The following is a 22334-nucleotide window of genomic DNA, read 5'->3' on the forward strand; positions in this document are numbered from 1 at the left end:
GGGAAAGGGGTGAGTGAGGTTCCGGGCCCTTTTACTCCTCAGTGACAGCTGTCAGACTAGAACACAGACTTTAAAAGAGCCAGAATCATTCTGCACAGAAACCCTTAAGATGATGCTTGGTTGACAAAGCAGTGGGCCCCTGCACTGCACCACGGGGGAAAGGACGAGGAAACAGCATGCATGGTTCTGTCTCTTCCTTTGTCAGTTCTCATGAAAAGACAACAAGAAATATAGGCACTAGGGCCCTATTTGGGGGCAAACAGAAGGCACAAAGGAATGATTTTCTGCCTTGATCATGTAAACAATAATCTGGCTGTCTGCTGTTGGGAAAGGCTCGTGCCAACCCCACACAGCTATCAGGACAGGGAGGAAATCCCCTTCTGCCTGCTTCACAGGAACTGCGCTGACCCCTGGAGAGATCCCATCGCTGGCAGCGCAACAGGCAAGTTCAATTAAGTCAGGTCGAGCCAAGCCCCAAACCCACCCGCGCTCCGGATCCTCAAACAGCGCCCCAGGAGAACTGCCCTTTGGCAGGGTCTCCCATGGATCAGTTCCCCCCGATACCCCTCAGATGCGACAAGGGCCCGTTGCCACCTCACTCCCCTCCTGAAACCCTCCTGCCGATCCTCAACGCCTTCTCCCCGAAGCGTTTTTCCACCCAGTCACCACCTTCGCCTCTCTCTCCTTCACACCCACCGCTCATCACCTTCAGAGGGTGACCCCCCAACAGCCCCAGGCCTTCGCCCCAACCGCCCCCGCCCGGAATCTTCTCCCCGCTCAGCGCGTCTCCCCCCGCCGCCTTCCCCACCCCCTACCTTTGTAGTGGACGCGCAGGTTGCCCTGGGAGAGGCCGATGTAGTTGTACTTGTCCTTGGGGCTCCAGGCGCGCGGCAGCGGCGTCTCGGCCTGGTTTACAGCCGGGTAGAGACGTCGGAGCCGCTGGCTCAGCTCCTGCTCCTCCGGGGGAGGCGGCGGCGGCGGCGGCGGCAGCACCGAGTCTCCCCCAGGTGAGCTCGCTGCACCCGCGTCCGCCATCTTGGATACACTATTGTGTCAGAAGGAGGGGAGCGGGACCTGTTTCCCTGGCTGTCCAATGGGACGCGGGCTCGGCCACAATGGAGCCGAAGGGCGCGATGGGAAAACGAGTCCGAGCGCCACCTCTGGACTGGGTCAAACCAGGTGGTGAGTGACTACAAGTTCCGAGGAACACTGCACAGGAGGGCCCGCCCACTCCTGGCACCGCAGAGCCCGCCGGGATAATGAGTATAGTAAGGACTCCGCGGGATAGTCCAGGAGATTTCTCACCTTTCAGAACTATTAAGCCGGGCGGGCGGGCGGGCGGGGGGGAGCCCCATACAGTAACCATGCCTGGGGTTGGGCAAGACGGCTGCAGTCCTGTGCATGCTTAACGTAAGCGCCAGTGAGTAAAGCGAGATTCACTTCTGAATAAAAATGCATAGGATCATCCAGGCCAGCTATAAACTAGTGGTAGAAAAGGGAGGTGGACGGACAAATAGATTGGGACTTCTACCCGGTGACGGCAATTACACAAATACGCAACGTACACCGTGTCACGCATGCATCTCGTTAAGAAAAGTGACACCAGCCTCACCACTGTCCCAAAGCACAGCTCACTTTTTATATAAGGGACTAGTTTCAGACACACAGGATCGAGCCCTTCACGCGCTGGAAAGCGGCGTTTAGAGAAGCAAAAATAAAATAAACGGTGTGCGTGTGTTTGCGTGGGCGCGCGAGCCAAATAGGACGCGTCACGACTAGCTCATTTAACCTGTAGCACCTCCTGAACGGCTCAGGAGTCACGGCACGGCTAGCAAACTTTCCCTTATGCCTTCCCCCAGGACGAATGCATTCTATCAGCATCCTGGAGCCCAACGTCACTACTACCACCACCCGTCGGACTAAGCCAGCTACCCGCGTTATATAGCCGGGCACAGGCTTGAAATCCTCTGGGAAAGCAGCTTTCGGGTCGTGCGTTATTCTCTCAAGCGCCTCCGGAGGGCGCTGCGGCCTCAGTCTAGACAGCAGGTGGCGGTGGTTGCCATGGCGACCGAGTGTAAACATCCTCTGCAGGCGCCGTTCCTCTACCCTCCTCGCAGCCATGAAGAGTAGCGCCTCGACCTTTTTGCGGTGAGTCCGTCAGGAAGGAGACGGGTTGGAGAGGGAGTGGCCGGGAAAGGCCATTCTGGAAATATATCCTTAATCCCAGAGAGATGGAGATCACTTGCGCTTGCTCCAAGAAAAAGCATTTCGCACATGAGGCGAGGCATGTTCTTTCTGACGGTTTCTTTGGCGAGCTTAGCAACATACTGTGCTTGGAAGCTGCTTTCGAGCAGGTCAGCCTGTTCGTCTACCAAACCAGCCTTCCCCAACCTGGTGCTCTCCGGATGGTTTGGACTACAGCGTGTTCTGGCAGGGGCTGCTGGGAGTTGTAGTCCAAAACATGGAGGACACTAGTATGTTGAAGGTTGTACTGGCCCAGTGCTTTCTGCTCTGACTGGCACTGGCTCTCCAGGGTCTAAGACAAAGTTCTCCCTGGTGAGGATGAAGGAGAAATCTGATTCAGTTTGCATTTAAAGGCAAAGCTACCTAATTCACACTTTCCAAAACAATATGTAAACCAGCATCTCATAGGGTAAGTGCAGAGACTTTTCACCAGGTACAGTTCAGCCCTGATCATTTTAATCAACATTAGATGTAAACCATGGGTAGGCAAACTAAGGCGCGGGGGCTGGATCTGGCCCAATTGCCTTCTAAATCCGGCCAGCGGATGGTCTGGGAATCAGCGTGTTTTTACATGAGTAGAATGTGTCCTTTTATTTAAAATGCATCTCTGAGTTATTTGTGGGGCATAGAAATTCGTTCTCCCCCCCCAAAAAAATAGTCCGGTCCCCCACAAGGTCTGAGGGACAGTGGACCGGCCCTCTGCTGAACATTTTTGCTGACCCCTGAACGATATTACTCATGCTGTACAGTATGGAGATTATTATATGTTTTTCGGTATGGAGGGAAACCTTCTAGTTTACAATATACTTCCCAAGACATTTGGCAAAGGATGAGATAGTGCCCCTCCATTTGAATCAGGTGGACTGGTAGTTGTGTATTACTTCAACACTAGTGATAGGACAACATTCTCCATCGCACATGAGTGTAGGAGACTAACAGCTCAGCACTCTAAGACCTTACCACCACACCCTGCTCCCCAATATTTGTTGCCTGAGTCAAGTACCTCAATCTAACTAATGGTAGGACTAGCTCTGGTGACCTTTAGTGTCTGAGTGTTTTAGGCAGTTGGGCAAATCTCTATGTACAGACAAAGTTTCCTGCTTTTGACTGTTGTCCTTCTTGGAATACGGTGGCAAAGACACTTTTGCTGATTAAATAACTAGACTTTGGTAGGATTCAGCAGCATCTTGTAGTCATACAATAATGCTTTTTTCTCTTTTTATTTCAGGGTCAGTAGTCAGGACTCTGATAAAAGGTATTGCAATAAAATAAAAGAGTTAATTACTTAAATTAGCTTTGTGGTTGCAGTAAGAACTGTGGCTTTGACATTTCTTACTACAGGTTTGCCACATATTTGGTCTTGAGGACTACATTCACTGGCAGCTAGTGGGCTGCACACACATGTACCATCTCTGTTCTCTCATGCACACTGACACAGGCAGGCAGGCAGGGGCTTGGAGTAGGTAGGAGGCACCCCATAACTGCTCACTACCCAGCTACTTCCTCCATAGTTCCCAGCACCAGTTGAGCAGCAGGAGAGGAGGAGTCACACTCTGGACAGAGATATCTGCCCATCACCTCATAACTTTTCACTGCCCAGCAGATGTGCTGGCAAATGTGCTCTCTTCAGCCTGCCAAGCAACTGTTTCAGGGAGCTGTGGAAGACATGCATGCAAATGCTTCAAATGTAGGGCAGATGGGTTGGATGAAATGGCCTTGTGGGCCAAATGAGGAGGCTTGGCAGGCCTGATTACAGTGGACGCTGTGGTTGCGAACGTGATCCGTGCGGGAGGCACATTCGCAACCCGCAGCGCCACATCTGTGCACATGTGGGTCGTGATTTGGCGCTTATGCGCAAAGCATGATTTAGTGCTTCTGCATGTGTGAGTGCCGAAACCTGGAAGTAACCCGTTCCGGTACTTCCGGGTTCAGCGGGGTGCACAACCTGAAAATGTGCAACCTGAAGTGTCTGTAACCCAAGGTATGACTGTATATGCTTTAAGTGTGTGCTGTGTACACAGCTTTATGGAGCAATCCTATATTCGAGCTACACTGGCTGATGGACCATAGGATTTGGTGAAAACCCAGCTACATTGGTGGATTCAATATATGTCTGTGGCATGAAAAATACACCATGGGAACATTCCAGATACATCAGTGGAACACTATCTCTCTTTGCTGGTAGAATGGCTCTGCCATAGAGTATTTTACTGGCATATCTGTTCCACTAGCATATCTGCATTGGAATCATTGAATCTGATGTTCCACCTGCAAAGCAGGGCTTCTGCCACATCCTATAGACCCTCAAATAGCATGCCCTTAATATCCTGGTTAGTAAACTAACTGACATGAAATCAGAATTCCCAGTTTTGGACACAATAGGGAACTCTGCTTTAAACATACCAGGATCTGTGTGCCAACGCTTTTGTGCAATAGGAGGAAGAGAGGAGTACATGAGCCCAGTGCCTACTTGTGGCTTCATTAAAAAAAGAAGTGGTGTTACACCTGAGCCTTGGGATGCAGGAATTTGACACTGAAAGATATAAGACATAGCAACTGAGGAGTTTGTTCCTAATAGCTGGTTGATTTGTGTTAACAGCCTTTCCTTTGAAATGCAGTAAGGAGGCCCTGGATTGAAAGAAATGACATTGCTCATTCTCATTTTGACTTGAGTTCCTCCATAGAACTGCAATTTCCCCTTCTTACCAATTATCCAGGGTCTCATTCCTGAAATGCAATCAGAATCTAAATTGTCAAGAAAAATTACCTGATCTGAAGGAATCATTTCAGAAGAAAAGAAAATCTCTGGTGAGTTTGAGCAGATCAGGCATGACAATGCTCACCCCTTGCTAATTTGTAAGTTGCTTTGAGTCACTATTGTAGGGAAAATGACAATTCAATATAAAAACAACAGTGGTGGTGTCAGGCCTTCTGATCTTAGCAGTCTGCTAACTACTTCAGCTATCCTAGGGCTGCCACATGGCTAGAGGTCTAGGCAAGAAGGATGTTCTGATGCCCTCCCTTTGTAAAGTAAGAAAAGCAAGAGTCTGTTTCACCCTGAGCAAGAGGGGCCCGAGAGGAAAGGACTAACAGTACTATTCTGATAAGGCTTATTCCTAGGCAGTGCTTTTTCTGGGGGTACACAGGGGTACGCATACCCCTAAACATTTTGTGAATCTAAGTTTGGCCTCATTGAGGGGCAGTATTTCAATATGATTAGGAAAATGAAAGTACCCCTAAACATTGTTTTATAGAAAAAAAGCACTGTTCCTAAGTAAGTGGAGTAAGGAGTAAGGATTACATCCTAAGTCTTGGATTTATTCTCTTCCCTTGTTGGGTGACTGGTTGTTGTTAAAGGAGCTGAACCATTCCTAGGTTGAATGCCTGAAGTACAGGTGTGATCATGTTTACAATAAAGGTAATACGTTTCAGTTCATATTAGCCGATGTCACTGGTTGGCAGCTGAAACCACTATTATGTTGGGAGGTCTGAAACGCACACCACTGGGTAGGATCCTGCTTGAAGGTCTGATTTGCCACTGCCCATAATCATAATCTATCACTTTTCAGAGCCACTCTAGCAGTCAGTTGTCTTCATGGCCTGCATACGCACCAGGACACATTATCTTGCAGAATCGAAAACCATGTACTACCTCTGAATGGCAAAGGTAGGTAGGATAAATGTTGTACATTAAATGTGAAGTTTTCTGGGCTTCTCTGCATTGTAAACTGATATTGTATTTTTGCCAACTGTCATGGTTTCCTGCATAGAATCTAGGAACTGTAGTCTGGTAAAGGTATCAAAATTTCTCATTAGGGGAGAAGCATATCCAGAATGGGTTTTCTCCTCCCACATGCTCAAGAGCAGGGGTGGGTAATCTCAGGCTCGTGGGACAAATGTGGCCCCATAGTTCTCTTCATATGGCCCTTGGGTAGGGTTGCCATATGTCCAGGAAATCCCAGACATGTCTTCTTTTGGGGGGCCAACATGCCCATCCAGGGGGATTTTTACATTTCAAAGCAGATGTCTGGGTTTTGTTTTGTTTTTTGGATTTGGGCAGCGTGGGCTTGGGCTCATGCATGGGTGGCACAGGTGCAGGCTGCTCTGCATGCCGCAGCAACTTGCAGCCTAAGCCAGGGAAAGAGGTGTGTGGACATGGCAGTGGCCCTGCACACCTGCGCCTGTTGATATTTTCACCCCCTCCCATTGCAAGAATCTCCTGATCTGATGTTTTGAGAACTGCTCTTCTGTTCTTCCGCTCCTGACTGCCTGACTCTGTGTGTGGAGAGAGTCTTATCTATATAGTGACTAGATGGCTGAGTGGGAGCTGTAACACTCATGCAAGCCAGTAGTTCTTTAGTTTGTAGTAGCTATTAGAAATAAAAGAAGTTATGCTTCAGTACTTTAGTTCCTGAATCCAGGTCACAGGCTCACCCTATTCATACACAAATACACTCTCAAGACAGGAATTGCAAGCAAAAAGACAATAGAAAGCCTTTCCCCATTTGCCTCCCTTACTGCAGAGGAATAGTCGAGGTCATTGGGAGAGTCAAAATGGCTTCAGGATTGCTTTCCTATACTATTTCAGACACATAGGTCATATATTTAGATATGTGTGCATTTATGAGTATTCTATATGTGAGACCTTAAAATTCTTATAACACTGGTTACACATTCTATGGCTTTTTAAATGCATTTGTTGGGAGGGATTACTGGTTTGTTTTTGTTTTTTATGTATTTTGTGTTCTCATTTTGTATTTTTATGTTGTGAACCACCCTGTGATCTTTGGATGAAGGACGGCATACAAATTTAATTAATAATAATGATGATGATGATGATATGAAGGCAGGCGATGAGTATTCTGCAGACAATCATGGGGAGGGACTCAGCTGTCTAGGATAGACCCTGCCAGGGTGTGGGGAGGCTGAGGAACTGCTTGGGGAAGAGGATCCTGGCTTCTGATCGCCCATCCCCTCTCCCTACCAGTCTTCCCAGCACACAGCATCTGCACAACTTCTGCCTGTTGCACCAACACTGGCTCCAGAGTCCCAAGAGGACACTGCTGCTCTGTCTGTTCTAGAGATGTTGGCAACAGCTCCTTCATTGCCTAGGTTATGGAGATGCCCAGGGGCGCCAAACTTGGATAAAATATTGGGGGGGGGTTCCAAGTAAGTCCTGGCCCCCCATAATCTATCACATGATGGGGTGCACACACCATTTGAATAGCAATGTCCATCAACTTGGGGGGGCAGCCCCCTCAAATATTTTATGGGGGGCAAAGCCCCTTCGACCCCTAGGAGTTGGCTCCTATGGAGATGCCAGTGCAGGCATAACAGACAGTTCAGGCCCAGCCTTCCTGGAAGAGTTCCCAATTCCTTGCCCAGTTGAAGGAGCAGTCCCCTTTACTGTGCTAAGTTGTGCCTTCCCCATTTCTATGTAAGAGGGTTGTAGGGGTGTGTGTGAGTCATTTGTTGGATCAACATCTTAACTTGCCTAGCCTTGCCTGCACCTGTTGCACCTCTTTACCCTTACCAACAGTTTACCCTGTAGCAATTTGAGTGCTAAAGGTTCCTATGTTGTTAAAATCGGAGTCCAAGTTCTTTATATGATGAGAGCCAGGACATTTTGTGTGGAGGAAGCCCCTCCGAGTTCCATTCCTTCTCTTCCTCAGCTTTCAGTAAGTGTTTCTGACAGGAGTTCCATATATGAATTGTCATGAGGAAATTTTGGGAACCATAGTTTAATTAAATGTTGAGACTTGTATTAAATATTCCCAACACCTTCTCAGAACTCCCAAGGCTCTCTGAGAAGAAGAAACAGCTGTCTTTTGAGATGTGACCACCAAGAGCCGTTTTACATCTCTGTGAGTGGTGTTTGTGACTTTGTACTGAATTTCCATTCTGAAATGCAGATATTTTGGATCATATTACAGTTACAACAATGCACAAAAATGTACGGTATATCAAAATGTGAACATGTGTATAAAGTTTCATTTTCTTGTCTTTCAGCATCAACAAAGAGCAGCTTCCTCTTTCCATACCAAAACCACGCTACCTCGAAGATCTGGAATCCCATTTGAGGAGAGAGCTGCAAGCACTTGACCTTACTAAAGGGAAAGTTCAGGAACTTAAACTCCAGGTCTGAGTAATAAACTCTGCTCTAATTTTACAATCTTGAGTGTGAACACATTTATTTAGCCCACCAAGATTTTTCTCAAAGGAAAAGGGGTGTATACAGAAGCCTCATATAACCAGTGCTGACTTGGGGATAGGTTTTAATGGGTAGGAGAGGATATATTAATTGCAATTTATCCAACAGCCACACAGAACACAGAACTGGTGTCAGTTCCCCTGACTGAGCATCTCCTTAAAATACCATGCAAGCAATCTAATAGCAGTCAAAGTAAGATACACATCCTTGTTTAATAAAGGATTATATCTCACTGCTGGTTATCACATCTAGATATAGAATATATTCAATTAACAGGATTTATAGTAGTACTGTTGCCATCCCCTCCCTTTTTCTCTCATTAGCCCTATAGAGAAGTATTTGAGTTCTTCATGGAAGAATTCAGAACCTACAAGCCTTTGTTGGCTTCTATCAAGAAAGAGTATGAACTGACTATAGGTAAGAGAGCATCAATTATTTTATACCAGATGTAATTCTGAACAAGCAAATTTGCTTAGCTATAGTGGATCAGAGGCCAAACAGTAGGTAAACAGTAGACTTCACCACTAAAAATGAATACACGAACTGTTTATTAACTCCCTTCTAATGAGGACAAGACATTGAAAACAGACAAAAGATTTCCGACAAAACCCACACATTTTACTTTTTTTAAGTTTAAAAAGGAACCTTCACGGGTCCTGGAAACTTTAAGTAACTTTGGAACCTGACTTTTATGACATTTAGCATATCTGAAAGAGAAGATCTACTCCCTGGAGTCGGTGAATGCCATTCTGGTCACAGCCTCTGATCAATGTACTCGGCAAATCCTGGCCTTTCAGGAGCAAGAGAAAATACAAATTGCAAAGCTGAAGGATGAGAGGATCTACTTACTGAAGCTTATTGACAAAATGAAGGAGGAGAAATATTCTTTAGAAACCCAGGTGAGACAGACGCCTCCCCATCTACACTTTAATCAACTATGACTCAAGAATCTGATCTTGCATCCTGTTTATTAAAATAGAAAACACAAATCAGTTTAGGAGTTTTTGCAAAAACTACCCTTATGCTTTAAGGTGTATCAGTTGAGGTTGTCTGACATCAGGAGATAACAATGGCAAGTTCTGTGCTTTGGCTGATGAAGCCATTGTTCTGGCTAAAAAAACAAAACAGTGGCGCTCTGGTCCATTTCTGCTGCACCACACCCCCTGGGTTCCAGGTAGCTTTGACTGGGACTGTTCTGTCATTGTTCACAGAATAGTTTTGTAGGAGTCTTTTCATAGGATAGTTTGAGGGCAAGATTCCTACATAGTCCAAGCCCCATCATTAGTTGGTAGAAGTTCTAGAATCCTTTGGACAGCTAAATTTGGTACTACTACCACTCTTCCCAAAGTAGATAAAATTTGCAGGTAGCTGCATTGTTCTAATGGACCAACACAGCTAACACAGCTGCCTTCAATTTTAGAAGTACAGTTTGTTAGCTTCCTTCCATGACGCACACATTTGACAGCACTGCATCATACAGTGTCACTTCAGAAGTTATCACCTCCTTGGCCCATCAAGGGTACTTGCTGGTTGGCTGTAGAGAGATCACAGTACTTGCTTCCACTGCTGAAGCTGCAGCCACTGACAAAATGAGCTTGTCACACCAGTGATTAGCGGTTTCCTCTGCCTTACATCACATAGGTGGCTAAGATGCGGAAGGCGGTGGCAGAGGAATACCTCCGTTACCTGAATGAGTCTGATGCCCGCAAGCTGCTACTTATAGATCTCAATGAAATGTACCGTCTGAAGGAAGAAATGAAGTTTGCCCAAATCCAAGGTAGGAGATGTAGTTTTACATAAGGTGGGCTGAAGATTCTTCTTCAGGTGGGAAACTGGAATGCAATGTAAGGGTGGCTAATATATGTCCCAAATATGTCCTCCCTGCTTGCTATCAGAAGATGGAGTCATTTCCTGTCTCAGATCAACCTGCCTCACAGGATGATTGTGATATATGGCTTCCTGAGTTCTTTGGAGGAAGTGCTGGATAAAAACGTCAATTAACACACACATTTAGCAATTATAAATGGATGATGCAGGAGAGAGGAGCAGGACTGGGCTTCCAGGAGGGTATATCAGGATCCATGGCATACAGGACCTCCCTCCCTGCTGCAGTGTCAAAAAATTGCCCCACCAAGACTGTTGTTAGGAAATGGAAGAACTCAGCCACTGAGACCATAGCAGGGGATGGGGAAGGCAGGGTGGAAATGAGCCAGGGACTGATGGCTAACCTTTCTCCATAGGACTGATCTTGCAAATGGCTCCTACAGTAGTTTTTTTTACATTTTAAAAAATATGCAGTTGCTTTAATGTAACATTGCTTTGCCCCCTAGTTTAACCTAGACTAGCCTGGCTAAACATTTCTCCCTCTTTCCTTGACTTTTTCAGCCCATTATGTAGTCAGTGGAATTTTTCTGCTTAGCATCATGTAGAAATGTCAAGTCAGTTGGTCTGTGTTATCTTATTGTCCTGAGGCAGCCTTTGCAGGAGCAATCAATAGATACTGCCATATTGGGGGGTGGGGTGGGGGAATCTCACCCTAATGGAGAAGAGTAACTTAAGCATAATTTCCAGTGGCAACTTTGGGCCTGTCTGAACCATTTTCTCTTAAAGATGAAAAGGGGGAAGATTCGGTGAAGCTGACGCTCGCTTTAAAGGTAGCACGACACGACCTCACCAAAGCCCAAGTGGAGCTGAACACTATGAAGGCAAACTATGGAGACGTAGTGCCCAGAAGAGAGTTTGAGTTGCAGGAACACAAATGTAATGAATTGACTGAAAAGGTAACCAAAGGCTATGCTGAGCCCTACTGACGCTCCAAGGTTGGCTGGTTCTCCATTATTTGAGGAGGGTTTTCAGAGTGGGATCTCCTCCCATTTGCTCTAGAGTAGTATTGGAGAACCTCTCACCCATTGGCCTAATTAGGCCATTGGGCTTGCCCTGTTTGGCCTGCAAAACTGTTTTGGACAGCCACACCCGCCTGTGAGTTTCTTCTGATGTCTTATCACATCAGGCACCTAACACGTGAATCCGTGGTGCCAAATTAAAAACAAAGAAATGGGAGCTCACGCTGAAGTGCATTCCCAGTTATTTCTTTTTGCTGCTTGAATTTTGCACTTTTAAAATTTGACACCTTTTTCTGTTGCCCTGAATTTAATCTTTGCAGCCCCCATTTGAATTATTTTTGAGTTCAAGCTGGGGCTTCAAAAGTAGAAAAGAAGAATCCATAGCACAGTATGCAACCTCCCCAGTTCTCCTATTGCAGTCACAGCTTGCAGTTTGGGTCACCTGTCATCATATGTTCTACAAGTGAGTGGCTATCATGAATAGCTGGCCACTTCTGAATCTGGGCCTCAGAATCTGGGTCTCAGAATCGGGGCCCATTTTCCCACACTTACTAGAAGCAGGGTTTAATTATTCAAAGCAAGACTCCTTTATGTGTGGAAGAGGTTTCTCCTAATCACGCTCCTGTTTTCTCAGTGATAAGGTGCTTTTCTCTGGAATGTCTTTTAATTCCCAATTTAGCATTTATGACAGGGATTTTAATGTTCTGACAGGAATTCCTTGACAAGCACTTAAAGCAACCCACACACCTGTAGGCTGTCTATCTACTATTTTAACATCTTATATACCACTTAATCATCCAGAAAATGTAAGAAGTCTATGTAGAATGTAGAATATTCATTTAAAAACATTAATAAAATTTAACATCAAGAACAAATACACACACACACCCCACACACACATGTGCATGTGTGTGTAAAATCAGAAGATGTTAAAATGTATATAATCAAATTGTATGAGTAGGATTGCCTAAACGAGCAAGCAAAATTAATACAGGAAAGGTGCTTGCCTAATATCAAAGGGCAGGGAGTTCCAGAGAATAGATGCATGCCTTGCCACATATTTACTCGTGTCCTTTGGCCTTGCCTTTCAGATGACAATTCTTCAAAAAGACTTTGATGATCTCCAAGAAGAATATGACACAATGCTGGACATACACAAGCAAGTTTCTGAGGAACGGGACAAATTCTATAATGACCTTATCAATGTCCAGCGGTCCTCCACACCGCGGCCTAGCTGGGAAAAATGTGCAGGTACTTTTTGTTGTTGTTGCTGCTGTTGTGGTTGTTGTTGTTGGTGTTGTCTTTATATGCCCAGGACAAGTACACAGCAATATTACACAATGAACAACAGAAAACATCAAAAGGTCTAAAAATTATAAATCTAAAGGAGTAATCTAATTAATCACAGTCAGCTCACCATGCCAACTGCTGGATCCCATATTTATTTATGCCTTAGAAAGCAGAGGTGTTACTGGTTACTTAAAGGACTTGGGGCAAAGTCCCATGAGATAAAAGTGCATAAAATCTGCATATGCTAATGTCTATTTATCAGAGCTGCCAGGTTGCCTCCAAGATTGAGGAAGCACAGCAGGGCACACGTGTGACTGGCTCTCTCTCCTGTTCCTTTTGATTAGTAAGTAGAATGTTTGCAGAGTTTATAAGCAACATCTTTTACTGACCATAAGCCACTTTTGACAGGGATTTCTTTGTCTTTTATATAGCTCCTGGAATAATTTTACATGCTACACTCATTACAACAAATCTGATAACTAATTAAATTCTTATATAAAAAGTTCTCCTTCCAGCTGCATGAATTGCTTGGCCCTATCCGATACCTCACATCTTCTTGTTGTTGCAGATGTGATTGCTGATGGGGCTGAGCGCTGGAGTGCTTTGTCAGAGGGCAAAACTAGTGATCAGTTGGTAGACGTGCTTTTGGAAGAAATTGGTGCGGGACTTCTAAGAGAGAGGGACACCTTCGTGGCGCTGGTATGGCTGTGCTGGTTATTGTATCCATTGGGACTTTCACCTGCTTGTTCCTCATTTTGCAGAGAAGGTCAAGAGGAGTCTTGGTCTCCACCTCTCCAAGGGGCCTGGCCTCATTCCCAGCAACCTGGAGACCCTTTCCTTCCCTCTCTTGTGCTGAAGTGTGACAAGGGAAGAGAAGCAGTTCCTGCCTAAGAGATGAACAGTTTTCAAAATGTTCCATACTGAATCAGACAATCAGTTCCTCTAGCTCTGCATTCTCTACACTGCTGCTTTCCTGGGTTTCAGACAGGAATCTTTCACAGCCCTACCCAGAGATGCTGGGGATTGAATCAGGAACTTTCCCCGTGCAGAGCACAGGGAAATCACAACCTTCTCCCAAATGCAAGTGCTACTTTCCACACCGACCCATTTCCTTAAAAACACCTGCACATTGCAGAAGATTCTTGGGCCATCATCTCCTTTTTTGTTTGTATTCCTTTCTTGCCCAAAAAATAGTAAGTGAAAGCAAAATGGAACTGGAGGTGCCTTTCTCAAAATTTGCTATCTTTTACAATGGTACCTCTGGTTACGTACTTAATTCGTTCCGGAGGTCCATTCTTAACCTAAATCTGTTCTTGACCTGAAGCACTACTTTAGCTAATGGGGCCTCCCGCTGCTGCTGTGCAATTTCTGTCCTCATCCTGAAGCAAAGTTCTTAACCCGAGGTATTATTTCTGGGTTAGCGGAGTCTGTAACCTGAAGCGTATGTAACCTGAAGCGTATGTAACCTGAGGTACCACTGTATTTGCAAAAGGTTTATAAAGTGAGCCACTAACCATCTCTTGAGAGCAGGAATGGGGGTTTAATTTGATTCAGTTTGCCTTTAAAGGAGAGTCTCCCTACTTCACCCTTTCCAGAACAGGACATTTTCTGAAAAACAACCATCTTATCCTTTGAAATGCACAGTGCTCCAGATTTTTCAGTATCATTCTCCAGCCAAGTAAAGTGTACAAAAATGCACACTAGGGTAAAGTGTGCATTATAATGTATATATTTGTGAAAATAACACAAAAATAAATATATTAGGGGCCATTGCTTTGCAAAACTGTATCTATTAGGCAAAATTGCATATAAATATGTGCATAGTAGGATAAATTAAAATAAATTAAAATATTAATCAGTTTTCATGAGGACTTAAAAATATTGCATTCCAATGAAAATGTGAAGAATTGTTAAGAATGGAAAGAACTGGAAACAGAGAGAACCAAATTGACAGATTTGTCCATCCCTCTTGGGGAATTAAAACATGTCAGGGCTAGCTTGCTAGATTTCATCCCCATGCAGCCACAAAGCAAATGTTGGGCAAACCTCTGTATCTCAACCTAACCTCTCTCACAGGACTGATGTGAAGATAAATGTAAACCACTTTGAGGTTTTTGTTTAGAATCAAGCAGTGTATAAATTTTATGAAATAAAAATAATGAATGGGAGCAGGGGAGATACACAGTATGTATAAAACCCTCCTCTGAGGAAAATGGGATATGATGTAACAAATAAATCAATCTTTCTGGGCAGAACCAAACTAATTATAATTGAAATCAACACAGTCCTGTCTTACTAAATTAGCCAAAATGTTGTGTTCTGATACTTTTCCGCAGCTGTTCAGAAGCTGTTTTGAAAGAAGAACACTACTTAGACTGCATCTGGCCAGTCCACCCCCCCCCCCGGCATCTCAATGACATCAGGTTCACAGAATTTTAAATTCAACTATGCAGACAAAGGCACAAGAGTTCGCAGGTGCCAACAATCAGCTGTCCTCTCAGCTGCATCTTTACCAGCCATCTGGTGATGGGTGGGTAGATGCAGCTTGGCCAAAACAGCTTTGTGGGTTATATGTGGAGACCTGGCAGGCCTGCTGGCTAGCATTTCCCTTCTTTTCACTTGCATTGAAAGTGCAGTGAGTGTGTCGGTTTTGTGTCCTTGCACAGCACTCCAGGCACTTTATAAAGGCTTAAGTAATAGTAGCAGTAGGGACTCTGGCTTGTGTATTGATTTAAGAGTTTGGCTTTGTACAGGACTTAATACTGTTCCTCTCACTAGGGGAGAAGCGAGAAGGTCCCTGTGTACCTGAGGTGTGATGGTGTGGTTAGGAATAAGAAGCTGACCAAAAAGGAGGTTGTGACCATTCTGAAGGAAATATGGAAAGAGAAAATTGCATCGGATCTACAGGTATCTTTGGATTTCCTTATGAATGTGCTTGAGGCAACTGGAAACATAGGAAGCTGTTGTATCATGTCAGACCATTGGCTATTGAGCTCAGTACTACCTACACTGACCAGCAGCAGCTGTCCATGGTTTCAGGGAGGGTGTCTTTCTTAACCCTTCCTGAAGATGCTGGGGACTGACTCTGGGATCTTGTGCTTGCATATTATTATTATTAGTATTAGTAGTAGTACAGTGGAACCTTGGTTCTCGAACTGCGCAGTTGACGAACAAATCGGCTCCCGGACACTGAAAACCTGGAAGTAAGTGTTCCGAGTTTTTAACGTTTAGACATTTTTTGGAAGCCGAACGTCTGATGCGGCTGTTGGCTATTGTTTTTGGGGTACTTGCACCAATCAGAAGTCCCACCTTGGGTTTTCGAACGTTTCGGGAGTTGAACAGATATCTGGAACGAATTAAGTTTGAGAACCAAGGTACCACTTGTAATAGTATGAACATTGGCCCAGTAGCAAATTGGCAACCAAGTCTCTGAGCAAGTCTCTGAGCAAAGATGTTACATGTTGACAGGATCTCAATCCTGTCAGCAATCGTGCTGCAGCATTCTGCAACAACTGCAGCTTCTGCATAGCGCGCAGTGCAGTAATCTTGAAGTGTAGAATCATAGAATCATAGAGTTGGAAGAGACCACAAGGGCCATCGAGTCCAACCCCCTGCCAAGCAGGAAACACCATCAGAGCACTCCTGACATATGGTTGTCAAGCCTCCGCTTAAAGACCTCCAAATAAGGAGACTCCACCACACACCTTGGCAGCAAATTCCACTGTCGAACAGCTCTTACTGTCAGGAAGTTCTTCCTAATGTTTAGGTGGAATCTTTATCCTGACTGGAGAGGTGAGCAGTCCCTCATCTCACTTAAAGTAGATCTACATAACCACACACACACCCTACAGTAAATTCCAAGTAATCAGTGCATGAACTACTATGGCCAAGCTTTCCCAGTCCAGGAAGAGACGTAGCTGTTGTAGCAGTCACAGCTGGTAAAAAGCGCTTCTAGCTACTGAGGCTGCCAGGACCTTGTGTGACAAAACTGGATCCAGAAGCATCCATAAGTATAGTTACCAATCCTGTGGTTAGCCATGGGCGGCTGGTTGATTAACTTCAAAAAAAGAGAGGCCCAAACCTAGCTGAACAGTTGTTACTACAAGTGATTCCAAGCCTATCTTCTTGATGAGGAATATTTTTTACTATGCAATTTAAAATTATTGGGAGGGAAGTCTTTTGTGATTCAAGCAGAAGCTGTAAAGAATCGCTCTCAACAGCTGAGGACTCTGTTCCAGAAACTGCATCTGTCTCTCTTGCAGAAAGGAAAACAATCCAGCCTTCCAGAGTTCTTCCTGAACTTCTTCCAGAAAAGGTATGGTGACGCTCCTGCTTTTGACTGGACTTACAGCGTCTATGAAAACATCAAGCTCTTTAAATCGAATGAAGCCATGTCGTTATTTCATCAAATCCTGACTGGAGAGGTGAGCAGTCCCTCATCTCACTTAAAGTAGATCTACATAACCACACACACACCCTACAGTAAATTCCAATCTACTTTTTTTCCTAACCTGCTATAAGAAGAAATTGTGTATTCCCCTTTCTTGCTCACAGTGGTTTTTTTAGATCACATGTTCTTCACTTCGTCTGAGCAAGTTTCCCTGGTGCAGGTGTTTTTCTTCTGAGAAATTCACCTGCAGTTGGAGTAAATTCAGCACTGAAGAATCCTCTTAATAATTTCAGCTGATTGAGATGTCCAGTAGTTGTGCTGATGGTCCATGCTACTGTTCTCCTTTCCTATTGCAGAATGAGTTAATGCTGGAGGGTGCTGTAGCCTAACTCTTCTACCTTCATTTCCCCAGCTGGATGAAGCAGTATACCACAGCCACCTCCAGGAACTTGCCAACCTCGTAAGGGAGGCGACAGCTGCTGATACCGCAAATACTGGCCAGCTGACACGCGACGAGTTCATGTAAGAGTTTGGAGCAGGGAGGTGTCCTTTGCAGCCAGGTGCAAAGGAGTTGAGCAGAAGTGTACAATGGTACCTCGGGTTAAGAACTTAATTCGTTCTGGAGGTCCGTTCTTAACCTGAAACTGTTCTTAACCTGAAGCACCACTTTAGCTAATGGGGCCTCCCGCTGCTGCCATGCCGCCGCAGTGTGATTTCTGTTCTCATCCTGAAGCAAAGTTCTTAACCCGAGGTACCATTTCTGGGTTAGCGGAGTCTGTAACCTAAAGCGCCTGTAACCCGAGGTACCACTGTATATTTAATTTTAGCAAACTTAAGCAGAATTGTTTTTCTCTGCATGGACAGCCTTGGAGTTTTATAGTACAGTATTCTGAATATATTTGAAAAGCAAGGAGTGAAGATGGGGCCCCTTCCTTTGGTACATTATGGTATGGGGAAATTCATAAAGTCACCTCCTCCTTCTCCTGAAACATCAGTATTTTAAAAAACAGCACACATACATAGTGCATGTACATATGAAACCAATACATAAGCTGAAGGGTTTTCTCTCTCCTCCTGTAGCCCTGCCCTGAGGGCAGCTTTTCCACTAAAGACCGAAGAATCTATCCAAGAGTTAATTGTAGCTGCAGGCTACAAACCGGAGTATCCTGAAACCTCTCTTTCATACAAGCTCTTATTCATAGAGGTAGGTTTCTCCGCTCACGGCATAGAACCAGAAGCAATTAATTAGTTTTAGAAAAAAGGATGGCTGGGGGAACATGATTAGGTTTTTAAAATTATACATAGTAAAAATAGCATAAACAGAAGAGCTAATGAACTGGCCAAACTTCTTTGGGGAGAATATTTTTCTCTTTCTTTCTGCAAGACCAGTGAAATTTTGTTTGGAGATTGTACACTGCTTTGTGGACAAAGTTCAGTATACTTTTTTTAAAGATGAGCAATAAATTCAGTAAATTCTTTTTTTAAAAAATAGCTCTTTACACACCACCTCATTAGCTTATGGAGTTGACTGTCATAAGATTATGTGAAGGGCCACTGTCTTAGATGGCTTTCAAAGGAGAGTAGGCACTTTAATAGAGGATAGGTTTATATTAGCTATGCTGCCTAAACAGACCTCCATGTTGAGACACTGTCCCTGACTAGTGGAAGAGGAACAATCAATGGGAGAAGGCCACAGCCTGACTGCAACTAGTTGGCCCCTGTGTGAAAGAATGCTGGACTAGATGGATTTTTAAGTAAATTAAGCAGGTCTTCTGTTCACACTGCTTTGGGCTGCATTGTGCCTGTTTTTGTTTTTAAGTCACCGATGGAACTTCCTGAATTCATAGTGCACCAGTGGTGTTGTCGCAGAAGCTGATGTCTTAACTTTGGCTCTTCCTTTGTTTTATCTATGACACCAAGCTAAAAAAACACTGGCTATCCATGGAGGGCAGGATCCAAGCAACTCCCCTGCCAATAGAGTAGGTAATTAAAGCTATATTGACAAACCCTAGGGCCAATGTAGCTTCTCCATACTAGCGGTTAAGAGCTTATCATATTCCAGAAACATGCAAATCAAAGCCTACAACTGAGTCTAATTGCTGTTTCAAAGTCTGAATGGCTGGACATGTTTGTTTCAAAAACAGCAATTAAGCATCCTGCTTAGATGTCCAGAGAACACTGGACAGTGGAAACTGGAGAGCTGTTTCCAGTTAATTTTCTAATGTTTGACAACTGCCTCCACTGACAGAAGGCAGATTATATGCTACCTCTCCCAACTCAGGGTGTTAATTGCATCAAACAAAGCCAGCCCTAAAATAATTGTTTACTCTTGCAGGATGAAGAAGGAAAAACAGAACCTTTTGTTAGGAAACTCAAGAAGCAATATGTGAATGAAAAAAGAGACTATATCCGTGAGATACAGGCTCAGTTAGGAACCTTGATGTGAGTATCAGCCTGAAAAGAATTGGATCCCGACTATCTTAATTGGAAATTAACTCATTGATTTCAATAGAAGCTATGATTAACTTGTCTCAATGGAATTCAAATTTACACCGCAGCTTCCATCTGCATGATTAAATTCAATTGGACTTACTCCTCAAATTATGTGTATGGTATTATAGCCTTCATCTAGATCTAATCCCTGGTTGGTCGGACAGTTAATCTCTCTCCCTCTTTTGCCCCCTCTCACAATCCTACACACAAAACGTTTGTGTGTGTGTGTGTGTGTGTGTGTGTGTGAGAGAGAGAGAGAGAGAGAGAGAGAGAGATGTGTGATGCTTTCCTTTTCATGAATTCCTTGCCACTTTAAAAAAATAGAAGAAAAAAGGTGTTAGCCAGGGCAGCAAGAGATCTCCTTAGAAGGACTGTACATGCGATAAATGCAATTTTTCCGTCGGCATCAGGCCATCAGATGAGTTGTCGGCACCTCCTAGTATCCAAAAGCAGGAAATGCACAAGAGTAAAGGAATATACTGATACTTTCTGTCACCACTCAGCAGTGGCGTAGCATGGGCGGTGCAGGGGGGGGCCAGCCGCACCAGGTGCAACATTTGGGGGGGGGCGCGCTCGCACTCGCAGCTCTCTGCCCCTACCTGGCTCACTCACTCTCTCTCACTGCAGTGCTGGCTGTGCGAATCCGATTCGAGCTGCCGGGTCGCCGCCCACTGTGGAGGGGGAGGGTGCCAGGCGTGCGGTGCGGTGCGGAGCGGAGAGAGAGCGAGGGAGGGACTATCTGGGGGAGGGACAGTGCAGCGGCTGCCCAGCGCAGCGCTGAGCGCGGGAGAGAACCACACCCAACCAGCCCAGGCAGCAGCAAGAAGCAGCTGGCAGCGGCATCAGGTTAGGGGTTAGGGGCGCAAATTACTTGCCTTGCCCCGGGTGCTGACAACCCACGCTACGCCGCTGCCACTCAGTCCGTTTCCTGCATTCCTAAGGCAGACCTCTCTGCTTCAATGATTTCCAGTGGCTTTGCTCCTATTTTTCTTGATTCTGTTTTCCACTTTTTTAAAAATTAAAAATTGGCCCTTTTACCTTCCCAGACTGCCATATCACTCCAATGGCTGCCTCCCTTGGTTCCCACCCAAATTTTTCCTGCCTGCCATTTGTTCCTGCCTCTGCTCACCTCCACCCACACCCCAGGCTGTTTTTCTGCCATCCTAGCCTGCCAGTCTTTTTCTCATGGAGATGAATTTTTCACCACTTATCATTTATTTCTAGGTCTGTTCCTTAGTGGTTGTGGTTCCAGCTGGGTCCTCTGTCCCTTAGGCAGCTGTGGTCCATCTGTCTTCATTTTGCCTTCCTTTTGTTCTTTGGAAGAAGTCTAACCAAATACTTCCACTTGACAAACTCCTAGTTTCGTTTAATCGCAAGACCTTGGGGAGGAAGGCTTCACCTGCTACATTCGGCTTGCTACCTGCAGGTCTCTATTTACCTTGCCTATGAGTGTCTCAAGCTTCCTGTCCCAGAGCACATCATGGCTCATTTGCCACTAACACCTTGAGCTTTTGACATTTTCAGGGCTATAACCTTTGTTAAGCATTGTAAATTGGCAAGCGGAAAGTGTCACAAGTGGTTTTGCAGACCTAGGCAGCCTGGCGAGTCTACTCTACTGGGAATGTGGGCTTTGGTACATCCCATTTGATGGCCTGACAACCATGGAAAAGGGACCATTGGTCTCATCTGCAGGATGGTTTTCATGGGTGACACTCTGTCAGAACCACTCTTTGAGCTAGGGGGACTACTGGTCTTCAATGCCTTTTGGGGGTTGTTTTTGTTGTTGCTTGCTTGTAGCCGTTACTTGTTGTGCGCCTCCTGTGTTTTACATCTTTCTGTTTTCCTGATCATGTCTGCTAGTGAGGTCCTGTGTTAGTCTGAGTGAGGATGGAAAGCAGTCATATATTCCTTGACTTGTGCATTTCCTGCTTTTTTATACGAAGGGGCACTGATGACCCATCTGACAGCCTGATACCCTTGAAAACCACCCTTCAAGTGAGACTAATGACCTGTTTTCTTAACTTCAAACTATGTACTGGTAGTGTGCAGGTCAGGATGCAGTAAACTTGGATAGGTGATCAGCAGTAAACTTGATTATCAGTTTTCTAATGTAGGCCGTACTTACACATCAATGACTCTCATTGACTACTTTACCCTTTTTACATACAGGGAAGTGAGACCAGATGACTTGCGGGCAGCTTTCTGTATACTCGACCATGGTTTGTCAGAGCGAACCCTGGAGTCTTACATCTGTTATGCATTCCAAGTTTCCAAAGACCAATTGGACCCTGCGGTCTCCATCCCCATAGAAGTACTGATGAAAAGGCTTAAGGCTGGAGATATCAGACGACAAGGAACTGTTATTGGAGATGCAAAGTATCAGCTCCAATCCCACACTTTAGAAGAAACAGAAGCTCTTGTCAATATTTAAATTGGCCACACCCTATACCCACCCAAGGGTAACTAGAGTAATAAATTTTACAGAATAGTAATGTAGAACAAAACTTTCCTCAAAGAGCTCTGGTGACAGCCCTGCTGGAGTATTAGCCTTAGGTAATAGAGGGTTTGACTTCTTAGAGGCCATGACCAAAGGGCTAAAAGTTGTTCACAACTGGCAGCATGCCTTTCTCCTCACAACTATGTACTTTAGTATTTACTAAGGCTCCTCCATTAAGTCAAAGTGGCAGTTTACCCAACTACACATTGAAAGCTTGGTGATAAATGTTTTTAGAAGATTCTTTACATCTACTTCCCTTGCTAGAATTTCTGTGAGATGAAAATAAAATGGTTCTGTTTCTTTCTGGCATTTAAACCAGTATTTCCACTAAGCCTAGATCTGCTTTGTTATTGCAAAGGCAGTTCG

General features: G+C 44.9%; 2 protein-coding genes across 6 annotated transcripts in view; one reads left to right on the forward strand and one right to left on the reverse strand.

Annotated features, from left to right (window-relative positions):
- Window positions 1-1053, reverse strand: part of RANBP10 (RAN binding protein 10) — a 49618-nt gene extending 48565 nt beyond the window's left edge. Inside the window, exon 1 of one of the 2 annotated variants that reach the window (XM_081870564.1) lies at window positions 816-1053. In XM_081870564.1, the coding sequence (XP_081726690.1) occupies window positions 816-1035 (220 nt within the window). In that variant the 5' untranslated portion in view covers window positions 1036-1053. The remainder of the gene's footprint in view (window positions 1-815) is intronic. The other variant, XM_081870563.1, reaches the window with a different exon arrangement.
- On the forward strand, window positions 909-22283 carry TSNAXIP1 (translin associated factor X interacting protein 1). 4 transcript variants are annotated; one of them, XM_081870560.1, is made up of 18 exons: window positions 909-1007; window positions 1860-2148; window positions 3473-3499; window positions 4962-5052; window positions 5814-5911; window positions 8254-8383; window positions 8779-8872; window positions 9158-9354; window positions 10097-10232; window positions 11066-11235; window positions 12390-12549; window positions 13157-13287; window positions 15367-15495; window positions 16851-17012; window positions 17391-17500; window positions 18059-18182; window positions 19314-19420; window positions 21641-22283. In XM_081870560.1, exons 2-18 carry the CDS (start codon window positions 2120-2122, stop codon window positions 21900-21902), a joined length of 2157 nt encoding a protein of 718 aa, XP_081726686.1. In that variant the 5' UTR covers window positions 909-1007; window positions 1860-2119; the 3' UTR covers window positions 21903-22283. The 4 variants fall into 4 exon arrangements, with proteins under 4 accessions (XP_081726686.1, XP_081726685.1, XP_081726684.1 ...); XM_081870559.1 differs by lacking the exon at window positions 909-1007 and adding an exon at window positions 1074-1182; XM_081870558.1 differs by lacking the exon at window positions 909-1007 and adding an exon at window positions 1156-1268.
- The last annotated feature ends 51 nt before the right edge of the window (window positions 22284-22334 follow it).

The sequence above is a fragment of the Podarcis erhardii genome (genome assembly GCF_964252035.2).
Source record: "Podarcis erhardii genome assembly, chromosome: 7".
Lineage (NCBI taxonomy): Eukaryota > Metazoa > Chordata > Lepidosauria > Squamata > Lacertidae > Podarcis > Podarcis erhardii.